Below are 17,017 nucleotides of genomic sequence, written 5' to 3' on the forward strand. Positions count from 1 at the left end.
TTTTAATTAAAATATTTATGTTCATCAGAAACACAAATTCAGTACAAACCTTTGACTGGTAGTGTTATATTTAAATTATCCACTAAGTTATATAACCTGCTACTTTCAGTTCTGTTTCCTTGTTACCCACCATTGTTTTATACAGTTTGGACTATGTCCTTCTGAGCTGTCATGTACTCTGCTGTCAAATCACTTTGTAGTAATAATTATGCATTTGGTGAGTGGTGACTGGTTTGACACGTGATCCTCATTCAGCATTGTGTGGTTATATTTTTGCTTGTCCTATAAAAGTTTATTTAAGATAAAAATGGTTCACTGGAAAAGCAAAGCATATCTCAACACCCCACAATATTCCCAGATTTATATCCCAGACAATATGTGCAAATCAGGCCTTTTTAAAAGGCGTTTGTTTTCTGCACTAATGGCAACAATGATACACAAAACAGAAAAGGCCAATCAAACATAATGATAAAACTAGATGATAAGATAAAAAATGGGTTTGGTGACTCGTATTTCATGTAATTCCTTTGTTTGGGGAGGAGCGAGTCAAGGGACGGTCTTCCTGGGATATAAAAGGTGCCCAGCTGCTAAGAATAGTTCTGTTTACCTTTTCATACGATGCCGTGGACAGGTAATAGAATCAATGAGTGGAAAAGCTTTACAAAATTAATGTCCCGTTTTTCAGTCAAGATGGAAGGAAACACTACAATGGGTGAATGGACAGAGGGTAACTTAATGTTAAACCTTTAAAAAAAACTTTTTTTGTATTTTGAATTTATTAGGAACATAGTGATAGAACCAGACTGAAGGAAGCAGCAAAACCTACATATACCTCTTCAGAGATGGTGAGAGACTCTTTTCACTTTTGTTTTCTTTCGACTTCTGTGCTCAAGATCTCAGCACCTGGTTATAGAATAAAATACTATATATTTTTTCCTAAAGGATGTGGGAATATTGGAGATCCCGGCAGAACTGTCGGCCAGATTACGCAGTGCAGCAGGTGAGGTCCTTGCTACTTGATAACTAATAAAAAGAGCTGAGATTATTGAAGTATTATTGATTCAGTTGAAGTATAGGTGCTGTATAATGTTGATCAGTTAAAAGTCTAAGTAATTTGTCAAAAAAACGCTTTAACTGTAAAAAGGTTTCCATATTTATTTGTGTTAATGTGACTTAAATTGACTGGTGAAAAGCAACCTGTTCACAATTTTCTCAATGGTTTGACCATGTAAAACTCTATGTTAAACTGAACGGTGTTTAATTATGAAATTAATCAGCATCTATGCTCACCAAAGCTGCATTTATTTGATCAAAATGCTGTAAATACGGTAATATTGTGAAAATATTATTGCATAACTCAGGATTCTTTGATAAATAGAAAGAAAAGCAATTATTTGAAACAGAAATCTTTTGTAACATTATAAATGTCTTAACTATCATTTTAATTTAATGCATCCTTGCTAAATAAAAGCATTAATTTCTTTAAAAAAATCTTACTGACCCACAACGGTTGAACAGTAGCCTATTTTAGACTGATCAAGTTCACCTGTCTTAAGTACTGGATGTAATTTCACTGCATTGCTTTTTGTAAAAAACTGTGCTTAAGTGACTGATGATCAACATAAGTAAAACCATAATGATATATTCGTATTCCATGTTTTGTTTTGTTTTGTTTTTTCACATTTTACAATGATACCTTTTAGGGCGTCCTCAAGGATCAGGGGTGACTGAAGTATCTCTGCCAAAGGTCAAAGCAGAACACAACCTCTCATTGCCCCTAGACATTGACAGACACCCTTTCTCCCAATATGCCAACACAGTCCTGAAGGTAAGCTGTTGATGTGAAGTTTCACCTGTTTAGAACTTGAAAAACATGCAAAGTTCCTTCTTAGTTTTACAGTCTTCCACTTCATATATAATTGTCATATATGTGAATCTGTTTAATGAATTTGTTACATCAATTATCTGTTTTTATCTCCATAAGGACGGATGGTGCCAGCCGCAGGGTTACCCACTTCAGAAGCCTTTGACATCTCTGGACCCTGATGATGCCCGTACAGCTCTAGAAATCTATAAACTGGTCAGTACAATAAATCTATAAACTGTTTTGCATTAGTATTTTAAATGGATATTTTACCACAGAAGTTCAACATCCTTCCTAATCCTTCCTAATCTACGCTCTTCCTTAGATCCTGCGTTTCACAGGCGACTCGGATCTGATTGGCTGGCAAGAGCAGATGTTGGGGAACTATATTGTGGAGAAGAGCCAAACTCGGCCTAGCATGCGAGATGAGATTCTATCCCAACTGGTCTACCTCACTTGGGACGGGGATAAAGAGGAGAGTGTCCTGCGGGGCTGGTTGCTCCTGGCCTGCTGTCTGAGTGCCTTCACACCATCTCCTGCCCTGGAGAAACCCTTGCTCAAGTATGTCTTCAGTCATAGTGTCACAAACCCAAAATAGCGGTCTTTAGAACAGGGCGATTTTCTCTATTTTTATTGCTTGGAAAAAAAAGTCACCTTAGGTATTGGTTCACATTCATCATAATTTAACATTCCACATTATCTAATGTTGAGAAATTGTACTAACACTTTTAGCCTGTATTAAACAGACATTTGCCTGCATTTACAACTACATGCCTTCTACTAAAGTAGAAGGTTATTGACTTAAATCACTGCAGACTGATACAACGTTGCCATTGATTTATTATTCAAATGAACGTTTCCTAAATAAACTGGACGGATTGTCCCATTGATATATGATGGAATTAGAAAGTCAAATTCCATATTGATCAATAGATAAATAGTGGCAGACAGAAGTAATTTCTTCAAAATGAAAAATATTGTGTTTTAATGATTGTCAGGTATTTGTCCGACTGGGGTCCAGGGGAGTACCGCTCTCTGTGCCAGCACAAGCTCCTCACATCCCTCCAGCTCCCCTCTCCTGCCTGCAGGCAGCACCCTCCGAGTCAACTTGAGTGGACAGCCAATCAGAGAAAGGGAAAGATGGTGGTGGAGGTCAACACTTTCATTGGTGAGGATTGCAGTTTTTTTTTTTGTACCTGATAACTGGAGTAACTACTGGGTTCCCAGTTGCACTGCTCATTCCAAGAGGGTAAATGATATTAAATATGTTGTAAATGTGTTGTGAGAGTATTGAGTTTATTTGATGTTTACTGTTTTTGTTTTTTAGAGGAAAGGTTAACTGTGGAGGTGGAGTCTTGGACCACAGGGGAACATCTGGCTTCTTGGCTTCTTAGCTACAGGTAGATAAAAATGTCTTTTTTTGTTGGTGTTTTTTTTTTTTTTTTAACAATCAAGTCATATTTCTTCCCAAATATTTTTAACATAAAGAAAATAAGCCTATTTTGTACAACCTTTAAGATATTTTGTATTGTGACAAAACAAGTTTATTTAAATATTATACCATTGTAATACATTATCAAGCGTTTAACCATGTAAAACTCGGTATGTTAAAATTAATTCAAGATACTGTGTTTCCTGACTTTGTTGAAATATTTTTTTAATGTTTTTATATGATTAAGTTTATTGAATCAGGCTCTGTTCTTTTGATATATTGCATGTTCAGATATTCATACAACAAAATATTAATGTCATATTTCTTTCTGTCAGAGGTCTGACTGAAGCTACACAGGGTTGGTCTGTGTCTCTGTTGACTGGGGAGGGCTGGACCGACCTGGCAGGCTGTGACTTTGTCATGGATCTCCTGGCTGGAGTGGAGGCTGATGTGCCCCTGGGTCACCCACCTGCTCAAACCGATTACCTGTTTAGTGACGTAAGCGACAGGTACGCCTCTGTGGGACTTGAAGCTGACAGTTCAATCAAAAGAGTCTGTGAAATTATAGTTTAATTCCTTCTATTAATCCATTTTCTCTTGTTGTCAGGATGGCAACCACAGACCTGGATGACTTTATACCACCTGCTCCCCCTATGCAGGCCCCTGGTCTCCCCTCCTTTGAAGCATCTCCATGGGACACCTATGAACCCTCTTCCACATCCCAGGGTGAGTGTCCAACCATTACAAGGAAACTGGGAGTAAATTCTGAGTCATTGCTCTGTAACATAGCTTTGCAGAGGGATGATCAAAGAAATCAAAGTGAATGAAAGCTACAGAATGAGGGTTGGAAACTGGCTCACCCTGTAGAGTAAATAAAATGACTGTTTCACTCTGACATTACAAAGGACACTCCTGCAAAAATCTTTCTTTTAGGATCTCGTGGTCGGCAAATGGATGCTTATGTTGATGATCTCTTTGATCCTGTGTTTGATCAAGGTCCTCCGGTCAGTATCGTCCAGTTCAAAAACATAAATATTATTGTGCATTTTTTAGTCATACTGACAGCTACTTTGAATTCACCATTAAAAATAATAATTATTATTTAATAGTAACTGAACAGGATTTCTATTGATTTATAATTTAAAACCTATTAAACTTCTTTTAGTGAATTATAAATGAAATGTGTGCTTGTGCTGTCTTTCTTTAAAATAAATGCCAATGAAGATTTTTTAGATATTTATAAATGGTTTAATAGATTTTTAATGGATTTTTTTTACATATTCGTTTTACATTATTTTCAGAGATTTATTTATAGATTTAAAATAGGATAAATGGTGTACCTCCCATTTATCCTATTTTAAATCTATAAATAAATCTTACCACTAGTGTAAGTTACCACTTACCACTTACCAATAGCGTGCTTACCACTAGGCTACATAAATATATTATTCATTAAGCCAGTGAAGATTGCATAACTTTGGCACTTATTAACTCTGAGATCTTCTTGTATTGCCTTATATCTTTGAGGGCTGGCCTGAGGACTTATTATCTGGATTTTTATTGTTTTTTTATTGATAGGACTTTGAACGGATGGCCATGCTGAATCGCAGAATGAGAGGAGGAGGAGGTATGATGCCCAGCATGTACACCGGAGCAGGTACAGTTTGTATATGTATTTGATTTGTATGTAGTAGTCGACTGATAGTCATGCTGATATTTAGAGAGCAGTATTATTAATGCTGATAAAGGTAAAACAATTTAAAGTTAAGAAGATGGCTGAATTTACAATATTACACAATTTATTTACATATTATTATATATAAATATAATATAATTATTATCATAGTCACGCTTAGTTTTGGTTTGCCTGTGTTCCTTTGTTCTACTTTTCCCACCATAATCAGTAACCATGGATATTAATTGAATCATCACAGCTGTTCATTATTTAGTTCATCACAATGTGTATTTAAGTTCCTCACCTTCACTCATTCTTTGTCCGGTACTGTTCATGCATGGCACACTGTCTCAAGTTGTTGGCTTGTGTTTAATAAAGACTGTTGTTATTTGTACATTCTTCTTCATCATTGGACTCAAACCGTTACAGAATACCAGACCAAAAAAGGATTATGGCTCAAGTCAAACAGTTTATTGCCCTTGCCCATGCTGGGCTTCCATTGTTTGAATTTTCACTTCGCTTTTGCCAGATCGCCAAACAAACAGATTTTGATGATGAGACTTTAAAGTCTCTTTTCTGGATAAAACTGTTAAACCAATTAAACTAACTAACATGGAGAGAATCAGTTTTCTGGTGTCTGGTGCAGACTCACCACAAAGCCAAGCCCAGAGCCCAGCAAACCACCCCCCACGCAGCACACGGATTACAAGCCAGAGCCCAACGCAGACGGGGAGCTTACGCCTGCCAGTTATCCCTGAGCCAGAGCCAATGCCCGCTAAGGAGCATGAGCCTGCAGCCACATCTGCCCCGGAGCCTGAGCCTGCAGCCACGTCTGGCCAGGTGTGTGAGCAGGCAACATCCGTGACAGAGGGGACATTAATGGAGCTGGACACTGATGAGTGCTTGATAGACTGGGAAATGGAGGTAATACTTCCCACCCTGCCCTGCCCTGCACTTTTTGGACCTTTATCTTCGCCACTGGTCCTGCCCAAGCACTCTGGCTCCGCTTCGGACACTCATTGCTGCGGTTCCGCATCGGCCTCCTGGAAATTCAGTGTCGGCCGTCCCCATTTGCTCTCCGTCTGCGCCCTGGGCTCCACTTCCTATGGCTTCATCTCCATTAATCATCCCCCGGGTATCATCAGCCAAAGCTCCACCATGGCTCCTCCCCCCATTGATTCCACCGTGGGCTATCGTCCTGGATGTGCTTTGGACCACCACCTGGCCAGTCCTCCTATCCTCACCTCCCTGGCTCCTCCCACCATCATTGCCACCCTGGTTCCTTCCACCAGGGCTCCGTCTTTCACCAGTCCTTCGTCCACCTCCGGAACCACCTCCCTGGTTCCTTCCAAACTAAAAATAAACCAAAATAAAATTCTGAAAATGTGCTCTATCAACTATCCAATGACAAAATTATTTATCTTGACACTAGTATTTATTTTGTAGCTGTAAAGTTTAACCCTCCTGTTACCCATCATTTAGGAATGCCAATGAATCCTGCCATGGCTGGCTATGGCGCTCCAATGATGCCAAACATGATGAATGCTACCATGCCTATGATGCAGCCCATGCAACGTAAGCATCCCTGCTGCTCATGTTGTGCTTCTCTAATAGCATGATCCGTTAAATGTTTACCCTCTTCCTACTGCTTGTTCTGGACTTAGCTATGATGATGCAAACTGCCATGCCACAAGCCATGCCTGCCGCCGCACCGGCTATCAATACACAGCAAATGGCTGCTCAACAGCAGGCCTTTATCAATCAACAGGCTCAGCTTCTAGTGAGTTCACCTCAAAAAATTAATTTATGTATATAATGATTTCCCATATCACATCACTGCTTTGGACCTAAAAAAGTATTTTTTTCCCTACAGGCTCAGCAGATGACCATGCAGGCAATGACACTGTCCCAGAAGCAACAGCAGGAAGAGATGCGAAAACGTGAGAAGGAATCACAGAGAAAGTCACCACGCCAGCGACGGCGCTCTCCTCCACGTGCACGTTCACCTTCACGCTCACGCTCACCGTCACCCAAACCCCGAAGCCGCCCCCAGGCAGAGAGAACCGTCCCTCAGACTGCGAAAAAAGCCCCAGAGCCCCCTCCAAAGCCCCACAGCCCTGAGGTAAAGGAACGGTTTTGACCAGTGCCTGTGTTTACTATTAGTATAGTAATTAAATGCTTCAGTTTCTTGCTTAATGTTTTCTTTAAGGCACAGCCTAAAACAGATGTGGATCTTAAGGCCCCGGAAGATCAAGGGTCCTTTCAAGAGAAGAGGAATTTTTTTCAAAAGATTGGTGAGTGGACACTGTCAAATTCAAAATTGTTAAAATGGCTAAAATAAGTAGCAAAATTGTATAAGAGATAAGATTTTCACTATCTTTATGCATCTCAGGTACATCAGAGGCACGCCCAAAATCTGCACCAAAGGTTGCTAAGCCACTGATATACGCCACTCCACCGATGTCCCAACCCAAATCACCTCCTCCAGTAAAGACTGAAGGTCTATATTTGTTTTCTGCTTTTTTCTTTTCTTTTCCATTCACAATACCTAGAACAAGTGGTTCATTCTTTATTTAAATTCACATTTATGTAATTATAATGTATTCTTTAGTATGTATTAGGGCTAGGTGATAAAATGATAACAATAATTATCGCAATATAATTTTCCTCGATAAAATGATAACAAAAGTTTGATATGTGTTTGATATAATGTTTATGTACTATGCAAATAATGCAGCACAAGCGTGCTGCAGACCGTCTTCAGTACCAATTTGGCTAACTGAGCGCGAGCCTAGAGCAAATGCTCTTAATTTCTGACCATCTCAATCACGCGACCACTACACAGTGCTGTGAGATCCAGTGAAAACTTTTCCAGTTCAGTGCAGAGTTCTCCCATACAAACCACAAATCAAATGCCTCATGATTTAAACTAGTTTAAAGCCAGATGAAACAACGCTGACATTCTCAATAGCACTGATGTGGAAAACAGGAGAAACATTTAGCCAAAACATTACAGCGAGAAGGCATTTCAATCCACAAGTCGCCAACATTTATCATGATTTACTGTAGTAACACTAGCCTAAACCATGGGATTGTGGCAGAAATGTGGGATATTCATATAGAATTTTTATTAAATTATTTATGCAAACATGTATTAAAGCAGTAATGGAATATAATTACAGTATTTTTGTCATTAAGCTATAGCAGTTTTTGTTCATTTGTATGATAGAAACAAAATTACTTTTTTATAATGTTAGTGAGGTGCAATGCGTGGTTTTACCTGTGGTTAACATGATCCAAATACTATGGAAGAACAATATTTAACCTTATAAAAATGAGGTTGTTACAATTTTTACAGATGTTACTTTTTTTGTTAATAAAAAAAAAAAATCTGCACCCGAACTCAAGCTACTGTCAAATGTGCATTTCTAAGAGACAAAACATGAAAATGTTATTTTGTGAAATGTTCGCCTGTTTGAAAAGTGTCTTGCTCTGATGATGAAACCACAATGAACTGTATGGTTTCTGCAACTTGAAATATAGTTTTGACATTTATCGTGATAATTATGGATATCGACTGATATGAAAAATGCTTTCGTGATAATTTTTTATAGCCATCATCTAAAATTATGTATCTGGAAGCTCATAAACTCTTCTTCACACAGTGAAACGATTCCCAGAACCTCCTAAAAATCAAGAACCTGAACCAGAATCTCCAGAACCAACATCTCCTAAACCAGAACCTACCAGCAACATTAGAGAGATCATTAAGCTGTACCAGAATCGGCCCGCTCCAGAACCTAAAGCCTACGAGCCTGTCAGGTGGGCCAAGAATTGACTCTAATTACATTCCTTAATCATGTTCCTTGTCACATTATTGAGAAGCAATAACTTGCTCCACCTAGAGATCACTCTTCACAATCTAATCAATTCCCAATGGATAAAAGTCCTGCCCTAATTTTTTCTCATGTGTCCCGTTTCTCTCTGAAATACGTTGCATTACAGAAGCAAAATGGGCTGCAAACTGTGATTCACATTGACTTAACTGTTACTGAAAACTTGCATAATATTGTGTTGCTTTGATCACTTTAAGAGGTGTAAGAGACTGGAAGAGGTGGAATAATGTGAACTTTAATCTTCACAGGGTTCCAGCCAAGCACTTTATAAAGAAAAATGACCCCAAAGAAGAGGCACTGGCCATTCTCAAAGCTCAGGGACCTGTCACTAACCAGAAGGTAGATGATACTGACAAGTGGCAAGCCATAATGCAGTGATTTGTCTTTAATTTCTGACCTTTTTGAGCTTGAGTTCAGTGTCAAGGATGCAGAAGTTCACCATGAATCATTTATGCATTCATGCTATAGAAACAGTGGAAAGAGATGCCTCCTCCGGCCCCTGAGTCCCATGGCCCTCGCCCTATCTCCAATGAAATGAAACAGAAGCAGCGTTCACTAGCTGATCTCTTCGGCTCGCAGCGCTCGCAGGCTCTGCCTCGAGTTCGTGACCCCATCCTTCCTCCACCTCCCAGCATCCCTGACCCGCCACCGATGCCTGCACCTGGACTTAGTAAGTGATGTCACATATTATTTATGGATCATTCCTAATATATGAATCAAATATATTTTGATATATTGAATAAAATATTAAATTTACACTTTTAAAAGATTTAAATAATATTATTTAGTTTTATTTAATCACAATTAACTTGGCTTGACATGGTTTGTCCCCAGTATTCCAGGTGTAGATAAAACTTGCAATTTAAAAAGAAATAAATAGTTACAAAAAGATTAAGAAATAATCCAGATGTTTCTTGTTATATTTATTTATGAAAATCTAAATATTCTAGGTGTAGAAAAACTAACAATTTATTAAGAATTTAAGAATATTTATGTTTTTTCTTCATCATTTCCTTTCTGTATTTGAAATATTCCAGGTGTTGAGAACTTGTAATTTGTTAAAGACATTTTAAACATAGATTAATAAATACTCCTGGTGTTTCTTTTACTTTGTCTAATAATTGAATCATTACATGTGCTGGGAAAACTGTATATTTATTAAGAAATGCAAAAAGTGTTATTAAAAAATAATCTAGATATTTTTCCTTTTTTTCTATTTTGCAGTCAAAATATTCCATGTGTTGATAAATTAGTAATTTATTAAGTATTTAAGAAAATGTAATAAACATATTCCAGGTCTTTCTTCAATCGAAACCTTTCAAACTAAAAGTGTTTTCTTTCCAGAATGCTCAATTTATCTTTGCATCCTGTTAGTCTTTTGTAAAATACACTGGTGTACACTTTTATAGAAATACTTTAATTTGCAACAAGTATATTCAAATTTGAAAACTTCAAGAGTTCAGAAGGCACTGCGCATCAGGAATGAACTACATGCAAATTTAAGGTAATCCGAATGCATTTGCCAATATAATTGTGGCAAGCAGGACGAGGCCGAGAGCTGTGGGAACGGTGCGAGGCCGGTGGCGCGAGTGTTAATTAGCATCACCCACACGCCGCACCATCTTCAAGTTCTCACGAAGGACCTCCAGGAGGAAAAAAGGAGGAACGACTACAGTGAAGGAGGAGAGATGACCGGGCCTGGAACATTTATGTTGTGGTTTTAATATGTTTCTATGCGGCAGCTGTCCCTGAGGGGCTGACGCTTTACTTTCTTTTTGTGTTTGTTTATCTTTGGATTAAAGTTTGTTCCTTCTTCCCTGAACAACTAACCTTGTTACAATAATCTTATGTACTAATTTCTAACCCTCTATGTGTTTCTAAAGATCAGTTCAGCCAGATGGCAGAGGAGGAGAGCGTTCGCTCCCAATTGCACAGATTCTCTGCCAGCGTCTACTTCTCCTACCCCAGTATGCCTGCCAAACTCTTCCTGCGCAAGGAGGTATTTAAGTCAAGACTGTTTTATGTGACTGCATGACTGATGGCCTCCTACACAGTTATCACAGCTGTTTCAGCCCTACTTATGTGTATTCATTTTATTTGTGCTGTCTTGTACGCAGCTATTTTATCCCAGAGAAAAATTCAACCACCCATACATCCTTAATTTACTCTGCGAGCAGGTCAGTAGCAAACATTTGCAATACCAATGTTGTGTATAGAATTCAACGTTTCAAAATGTAAGATATTTTATACTATTTAGTTTACATTAAATTCTGGGCCACACAGTATCCACTGTTTTTGTAAACTGCAGATCATGCGAGACACTTACTCGGATTCTTGTCTGAGGATTTCACGTGAGGAGCGACGTAAAATGAAAGACCTGTTGGGTATGTTAGATGCATAATATTAAAGCCATACCAGTCTAATAATAATTCAAATAAAGTATTATGAATAACTGAACATGGTTTATTTGTGTTTCTTTCTGTCTTTATCACCAGCGAGCTTCCGTATCGGAACCAATATCAGTTCTCTAGATGACGATGCCATGAAGAAAAGAATTATCATGGCAGCAAGAGACAACTGGTCTAATTACTTTTCACGTCTCTTTAATGTGAAGGTGAAATAAAAATACTTGGCTTTTCTTACATAAATATGCAAACAGAAATTTGTTAAGCAGTCTGAAATATTTTTGCATGTGTGCTTTAACAGCTGGGGAATGGAGATGCACAGGTTCTGGGAGTGTCTCATCGAGGAATCAGACTGCTGAAGGTGGCCAGAGCTTCAGGCATAAATCCCAAACACCTCAAACTGCTCCACAGCTACAGGTACAGAACATATGAGGAAATGGAAATGTCCTCAAATCATTCCTCAGATGATTTATTTACGCTATTGTTCAAATGTTTGGGGTCTGTACGATTTTTGAATGTGAAAGAAGTCTCTTGTGCTCACTAAGGCTGCGTTTATTTGATCAAAAATACAGTAAAAACTGTAATATTGTGAAATATTATTACAATTTAAAATAACTGTTTTCTAGTATTTTACTATATTTTAAAATGTAATTTATTCCTGTGATGGAAAAAATGTCATCATCATTACTCCAGTCTTCAGTGTTACATGATCATTCAGAAATCATTCTAATATGCTGATTTGGTGCTCAAGAAACATTTAGTTTATTATCAATGATGAAAATAGTTGTGTGGTTTAATTTTTTTGGAAACCATGATACACTGTGATACGTCTTTGATAAATAATAAGAAAAGAACAGCTTTAACAGAATAAGCATAATTTATTATGAGTATAAATGTCTTTACTGTCACTTTTGATCAATTTAATGTGTTCTTGGTGAATAAAAGTATTAATTTCTTACTGACCCCAAAGTCAAGTGTTGCAGTTTATGTAATCATATGTTGTTACTGTTCAGTTACTCACAGATGTTGTCGGTACAGCAGAAAGAGGCTGGAAAAGTTGTGATCACTTTGAGTAATGAAGAATTGGAACTTCACTCCCAACAGGCTCCACAGATCGCTGCTGTGATTCGTCTCTTCCTCATGGAGCTGATTAAGGTGCTCAGTTAGTCATACTAGCCTCAACACCGATGTAGCTTTAGTTTTTCTCTTGAAGTCAACATTAAATCAAAATGGAATTTTCACAAGCATAAAAGGTCCATCATCTATTGTCAATAGTGTAGCCATATATAAAGCACAACCAAGCAGCTTTCTTGAACCTGTTGTGAGACCTGAGTGGGGAAATCTTTCATCCTCACAATGAATTTTAGATCATGTGGATTCCTATTAACGTCGCCTGTGAAATTTACTGAAAGTGACCGCACCTTAATTTTCCCTGCTATCTTGAATAAAGTTATCTGATTCTCCATTTGCAGAACTCAGACTATGTGATCGCTGTGAAGAGCTATGTAACAGATGACAAGAGCTTGCTGAGCTTTCACAGAGGCGATGTCATCAAACTGTTAAGCATGGACGGACTCAGTGATGGTGAGAAGAGAACCTGAGAAAACCATTTGGGACCATTTGGGATCGAAGCCTTTCCTTAAAACTACTTTGTGTCATTTCTACTCCGTTAGTGACACCAAACAGATTAGCAAAAACATGTTCAAAACAAAATAGTTTTAAAACAGATTTCCCTGTCTTACATTGTTTAGTAAAACATAAATTCCCAGCCCAAACTCATAACATTGGTTGAGCCAAAACTTTTTCTAATTTGTTAACACACTAAGGATACAATCAGATTCAAGTTGTATTTGTTAACATTAGTTAATGCACTGTGAACTAACATGAAAAAGCAATGAACAGCTGTATTTTTAACTAAAGTTAACATAGATTAACAAATACTGTAACAAATGTATTGCTCATGGTTAGTTCACATTAGTTAATACATTAACTAAAATTAACAAATGAGACCTTATTGTAAAGTGTTACCAATGTATATATCTCAGCTAACAGGGAAAGCTCTTAGAACTTTGGCTAACGTTCTGGCTTGGTTCTCTATGAATAAATGTTCTTCCAGTAATGTTAATAGAACATTCGTTCAAAGTTATCTGATCTTTAATAACGCTATCAAAACATTAGTACAACATTTTTATTTAAACATCATTCATGGAATGTTTTTATGAATCATTTTAGTTGGACTTTAGTCTAAATGTTTTTAAACGTTACTACTTAAAATGGTTCAAATGGTTCAGAGAACATTAAAAATTAACGTTCCCATAATACTTGCAAAATTATCAAACAGAGAAAACATTACCTCTATATTTTCTCTGACGTTCACATAACCAAGATTTTTTTTTAAAACATTTTAAAAAACTGGACTTATTAAAAGTTATAAAAATGTAATGAGAATGTTAGCAAAATGTTCTTAGAACACATTTTTGTTAGCTGGGATATTGAATATCACTTGTGTATATGATTATGTTGTACAGCATAAAGCATAAAAGATGTTTTTTGTTTTTTGCAGGATGGATGTTTGGTTCCAGTGGGGGCCGCTCTGGACTGTTCCCGTTGGACGTCACTCAGCCTTGTGCCCCACCAGACTACCACAGCAACAACATGGAGCGGCAGCTTGAACGAAAAAAGAGTATGAGACTCACCGGCTCTTCCCACAACGGACCTGCCAATGGCCCCGTCACCAACAATCCTGTCTATGGCACTGTGACCAATGGCTCCGTCTCCAACATCCCTGTTGCCCGCTCCGTGGCTGCCAGCAGTGAATACAGTGTGGAGGTGGCATCCATCCGCAGATCTGAATCACAACGTCAGCATTATATCATGACTGAGTTTGCTAGGAACTTCTTCACAGATTCTATCACCAGGTAAAGACCTCTGGAAATCAAACTTCAAACAGGTTTCATGGAGATGAAATTATCCATAACATTGTTTTGCATCAAACTCCACTGAACACTGATCTGTTTCTCTCTTTTCTCAGACCAAACATGAAAGACAAAAATCTAAATGAGATGGTGGAATACACTCCAGTACGTATGCATCTCTTAGTCTCTCACTCTGTATATGCTGGTATTTTATGAGTTTGTTTGATTCTTTTTGCTTACTGTGTTTTCTTTTATTAGAATCCCATTCAGGAATCACTGATCCTTTTCTCAGACAATGATCTCAATCGTCTGGGTTCTCAAAACTTCATGTGTAAGTGAACAAATGTTATCACAGACATAATGTAAACTCACCCATTATAACAGCATACGTTTTGTAAAAGTCAGTGGGTCTCCTAAAATAAAATCAGTACCCCAAAGCGCAAAGGGGTCTTGTATCACCCTGTAGGGGTTTATTTTTTGCGATAGTGGCTGACTGACTGTGCATTATCCCACTTTTTACATGGCTATTTAAATTAGTTATATATATATATATATATATATATATATATACACATATGTATGTATAAATTAAAAATAAAATAAATGTATATAGGTTAAAAGATAAAAAAATAATAATAATTGTTTGCCTGCAAAAGCGGTCATTATATTTTGTTGTCGTTATACCAAAATATTTTATCACAGATTGACCAATCAGAGTAAAGTATAATAAAGAGTATAAAGCAATTAAAGTAATAAAGAGAGCAAGTATTTGACCCAACGATCTCTTTGTAGTTTTGATGCAGTTTATGTTGGATCAGCCTATGAAGAAAAATCAGACAGAGAGTGACTGTGTTAACTCCATTTTGCAGGTGAGCTTTCCCTCCAAATGTAGAGCATATTCGTTTGAGAGGTATTGTGAATTTGTACATCTGTAACATGACAACTTGTTTTGGTTTAGCTGGGAAAAGAGAAGGAGTTCCTCAGGGATGAGATCTACTGTCAGGTCATCAAGCAGACCACCAAACACCCAGTCAAGTGAGTGATATTGTGTGTACACTATCGTTCAAATGTTTGTGGGTAGTAAGTTGTAATTTTTTTTTAAATACTTGCAAGGACATTTTAAATTAAACAGAAGTGACAGTAAAGACATGTATAGTGTTTCTATTTCAAATAAATGCTTTCTATTTATTAATGAATCCTGAAAACTTTATCACAGTTTTCACAAACTATTTAGCAAATGTTTTCAATATTTATAATAAAATTAAGTTATGTTTCTTGAGCACCACATCAGCATATTAGAATGATTTCTGAAGGAACGTGATACTGAAGACTGGAGTAATGATGCTGAAAATTCTGCTTTACCATCACAGGAATAAAGTACATTTTTAAATATATTAAAATAGAAAACACAATTGTAATAATATTTCACAATGTTGGTACTTTGTAGGCATAAAGAGACTTTGTTAAAAAAAATTACCGACCCCAAACTTTTGAATAGTAGTATATTTTTTTTTTCTGATTTTGTAGGGAGAACTGCACCCGTGGCTGGCGTTTGTTCAGTCTGGTGACTGGATTCTTCCCCTGTTCCAACACTCTCCTTCTGTATTGCACCCGCCACCTGGAGACCATCATTCAGGATGCCAACCACCCTTTTCACGGTATCCGCTTCTAACATCTTATTCTGTATTTATAGTGCAAACTTGCTTCAATGACCCCACCGATATGAGCCAAGTTTACATCATGTGGATTTTGCTATACAATCTGATTAGGAAGTCATTTAAACCTGTTTGTATGTACAAAAAAAATAGCAAAGATTGTGATTGTGATTGTGTGCATATAATATTTGTATATAGAACTGGCAAATGTGTGTGCAATGAATCTCAGACGATCACTCAGTTTTGGAGGACGCAGGCACATCCCTTCACATTCAGAGATGGAGGCCATTTTGGTAAGTGAAGACGGTGAAATGTTGAGCAGAGAATGTCAAGGCATGTGAAATTGTTTCTTTACCATAATATCTGAATCACATGCAGGCTGGGAGGAACTCTCGTCGGCTGCCCATCATGCTGCCTGATGGAACCGAATTTCCCTGCAAGATTCACAGCTTTAGTGTAAGAGAGGGCCCCTCTTTCCATTTTTATTATTTTAAGATTATGTGTTGTCTACATGTAGCGCTATTATGCTTTTCTATAGGTTGCATTTGAGGTGGTACAAGACTTTTGCGCTGAGATGGGTGTCATAAATACAGCAGAAGTGAAGGAATTTTCCATCTATGCTACTAAAAAAGAGGGTAAGATGTCACTCTTATGCACACATGAATCAGTTTATGCTTTCATACTGTTCTCACTATTAATCACTCTCTTTAGGTGATGTGACTCGCCCAATTCACTCCGATGAGTATCTATTTGACTTCCTGCTGGATGATGGCTCGATCTCCCTCTCCTTTCATCGAATAATCTGGAAACAGCCACTCCAGTTCAGCAATGATCTTTACCTGGGGTTCCACTACCAGATGGTACAAAGTCTCTTTTGAATTCATTTTTACGTGAAACATTACGGTTTTCCTGTTTTACATTAATGAATATTCAAGATTCCAAAAGATAATAAATACGGAATGTACCTGTCAAGTTTGGAAACATTTTTTTTTTTTTATGTTTTTGAAAGAAGTCTCATATGCTCACCCAGGCTGCATTTATTTAATCAAATATACAGTAAAAACATCCATATGAATATGAAATATTTTAATATTAGTTTTCTATTTTTATACATTTTGAAAAACGTAATTTATTCCTGTAATGGCAAAGCTGAATTTTCAGGATCATTACTCCAG

General features: G+C 37.4%; 1 protein-coding gene and 1 long non-coding RNA gene across 2 annotated transcripts in view; both read left to right on the forward strand.

The window, feature by feature from the left end:
• Positions 1–17,017, forward strand: part of LOC311096362 — a 253,553-nt gene that overhangs the window by 82,880 nt on the left and 153,656 nt on the right. The window lies entirely within an intron of this gene.
• Positions 1–17,017, forward strand: part of myo15b (myosin XVB) — a gene marked incomplete at its 5' end in the record, with an annotated part of 30,686 nt that overhangs the window by 10,921 nt on the left and 2,748 nt on the right. Inside the window, 36 exons of the mRNA XM_084135323.1 lie at positions 783–845; positions 943–1,000; positions 1,704–1,828; positions 1,985–2,080; positions 2,190–2,425; positions 2,863–3,032; positions 3,192–3,264; positions 3,632–3,805; positions 3,904–4,022; positions 4,230–4,300; positions 4,875–4,953; positions 6,454–6,546; positions 6,636–6,751; positions 6,845–7,093; positions 7,181–7,265; positions 7,364–7,471; positions 8,637–8,793; positions 9,116–9,206; positions 9,336–9,537; positions 10,751–10,866; positions 10,985–11,044; positions 11,176–11,251; positions 11,363–11,481; positions 11,574–11,689; positions 12,286–12,427; positions 12,745–12,856; positions 13,836–14,190; positions 14,304–14,352; positions 14,446–14,518; positions 14,980–15,056; positions 15,146–15,222; positions 15,715–15,845; positions 16,041–16,135; positions 16,221–16,298; positions 16,381–16,477; positions 16,554–16,702. Of these exons, the coding sequence (XP_083991449.1) occupies positions 783–845; positions 943–1,000; positions 1,704–1,828; positions 1,985–2,080; positions 2,190–2,425; positions 2,863–3,032; positions 3,192–3,264; positions 3,632–3,805; positions 3,904–4,022; positions 4,230–4,300; positions 4,875–4,953; positions 6,454–6,546; positions 6,636–6,751; positions 6,845–7,093; positions 7,181–7,265; positions 7,364–7,471; positions 8,637–8,793; positions 9,116–9,206; positions 9,336–9,537; positions 10,751–10,866; positions 10,985–11,044; positions 11,176–11,251; positions 11,363–11,481; positions 11,574–11,689; positions 12,286–12,427; positions 12,745–12,856; positions 13,836–14,190; positions 14,304–14,352; positions 14,446–14,518; positions 14,980–15,056; positions 15,146–15,222; positions 15,715–15,845; positions 16,041–16,135; positions 16,221–16,298; positions 16,381–16,477; positions 16,554–16,702 (4,287 nt within the window). The remainder of the gene's footprint in view (positions 1–782; positions 846–942; positions 1,001–1,703; positions 1,829–1,984; positions 2,081–2,189; positions 2,426–2,862; positions 3,033–3,191; positions 3,265–3,631; positions 3,806–3,903; positions 4,023–4,229; positions 4,301–4,874; positions 4,954–6,453; positions 6,547–6,635; positions 6,752–6,844; positions 7,094–7,180; positions 7,266–7,363; positions 7,472–8,636; positions 8,794–9,115; positions 9,207–9,335; positions 9,538–10,750; positions 10,867–10,984; positions 11,045–11,175; positions 11,252–11,362; positions 11,482–11,573; positions 11,690–12,285; positions 12,428–12,744; positions 12,857–13,835; positions 14,191–14,303; positions 14,353–14,445; positions 14,519–14,979; positions 15,057–15,145; positions 15,223–15,714; positions 15,846–16,040; positions 16,136–16,220; positions 16,299–16,380; positions 16,478–16,553; positions 16,703–17,017) is intronic.

Source organism: Abramis brama (genome assembly GCF_963993115.1).
Source record: "Abramis brama genome assembly, chromosome: 14".
Taxonomy (NCBI): Eukaryota; Metazoa; Chordata; class Actinopteri; order Cypriniformes; family Leuciscidae; genus Abramis; species Abramis brama.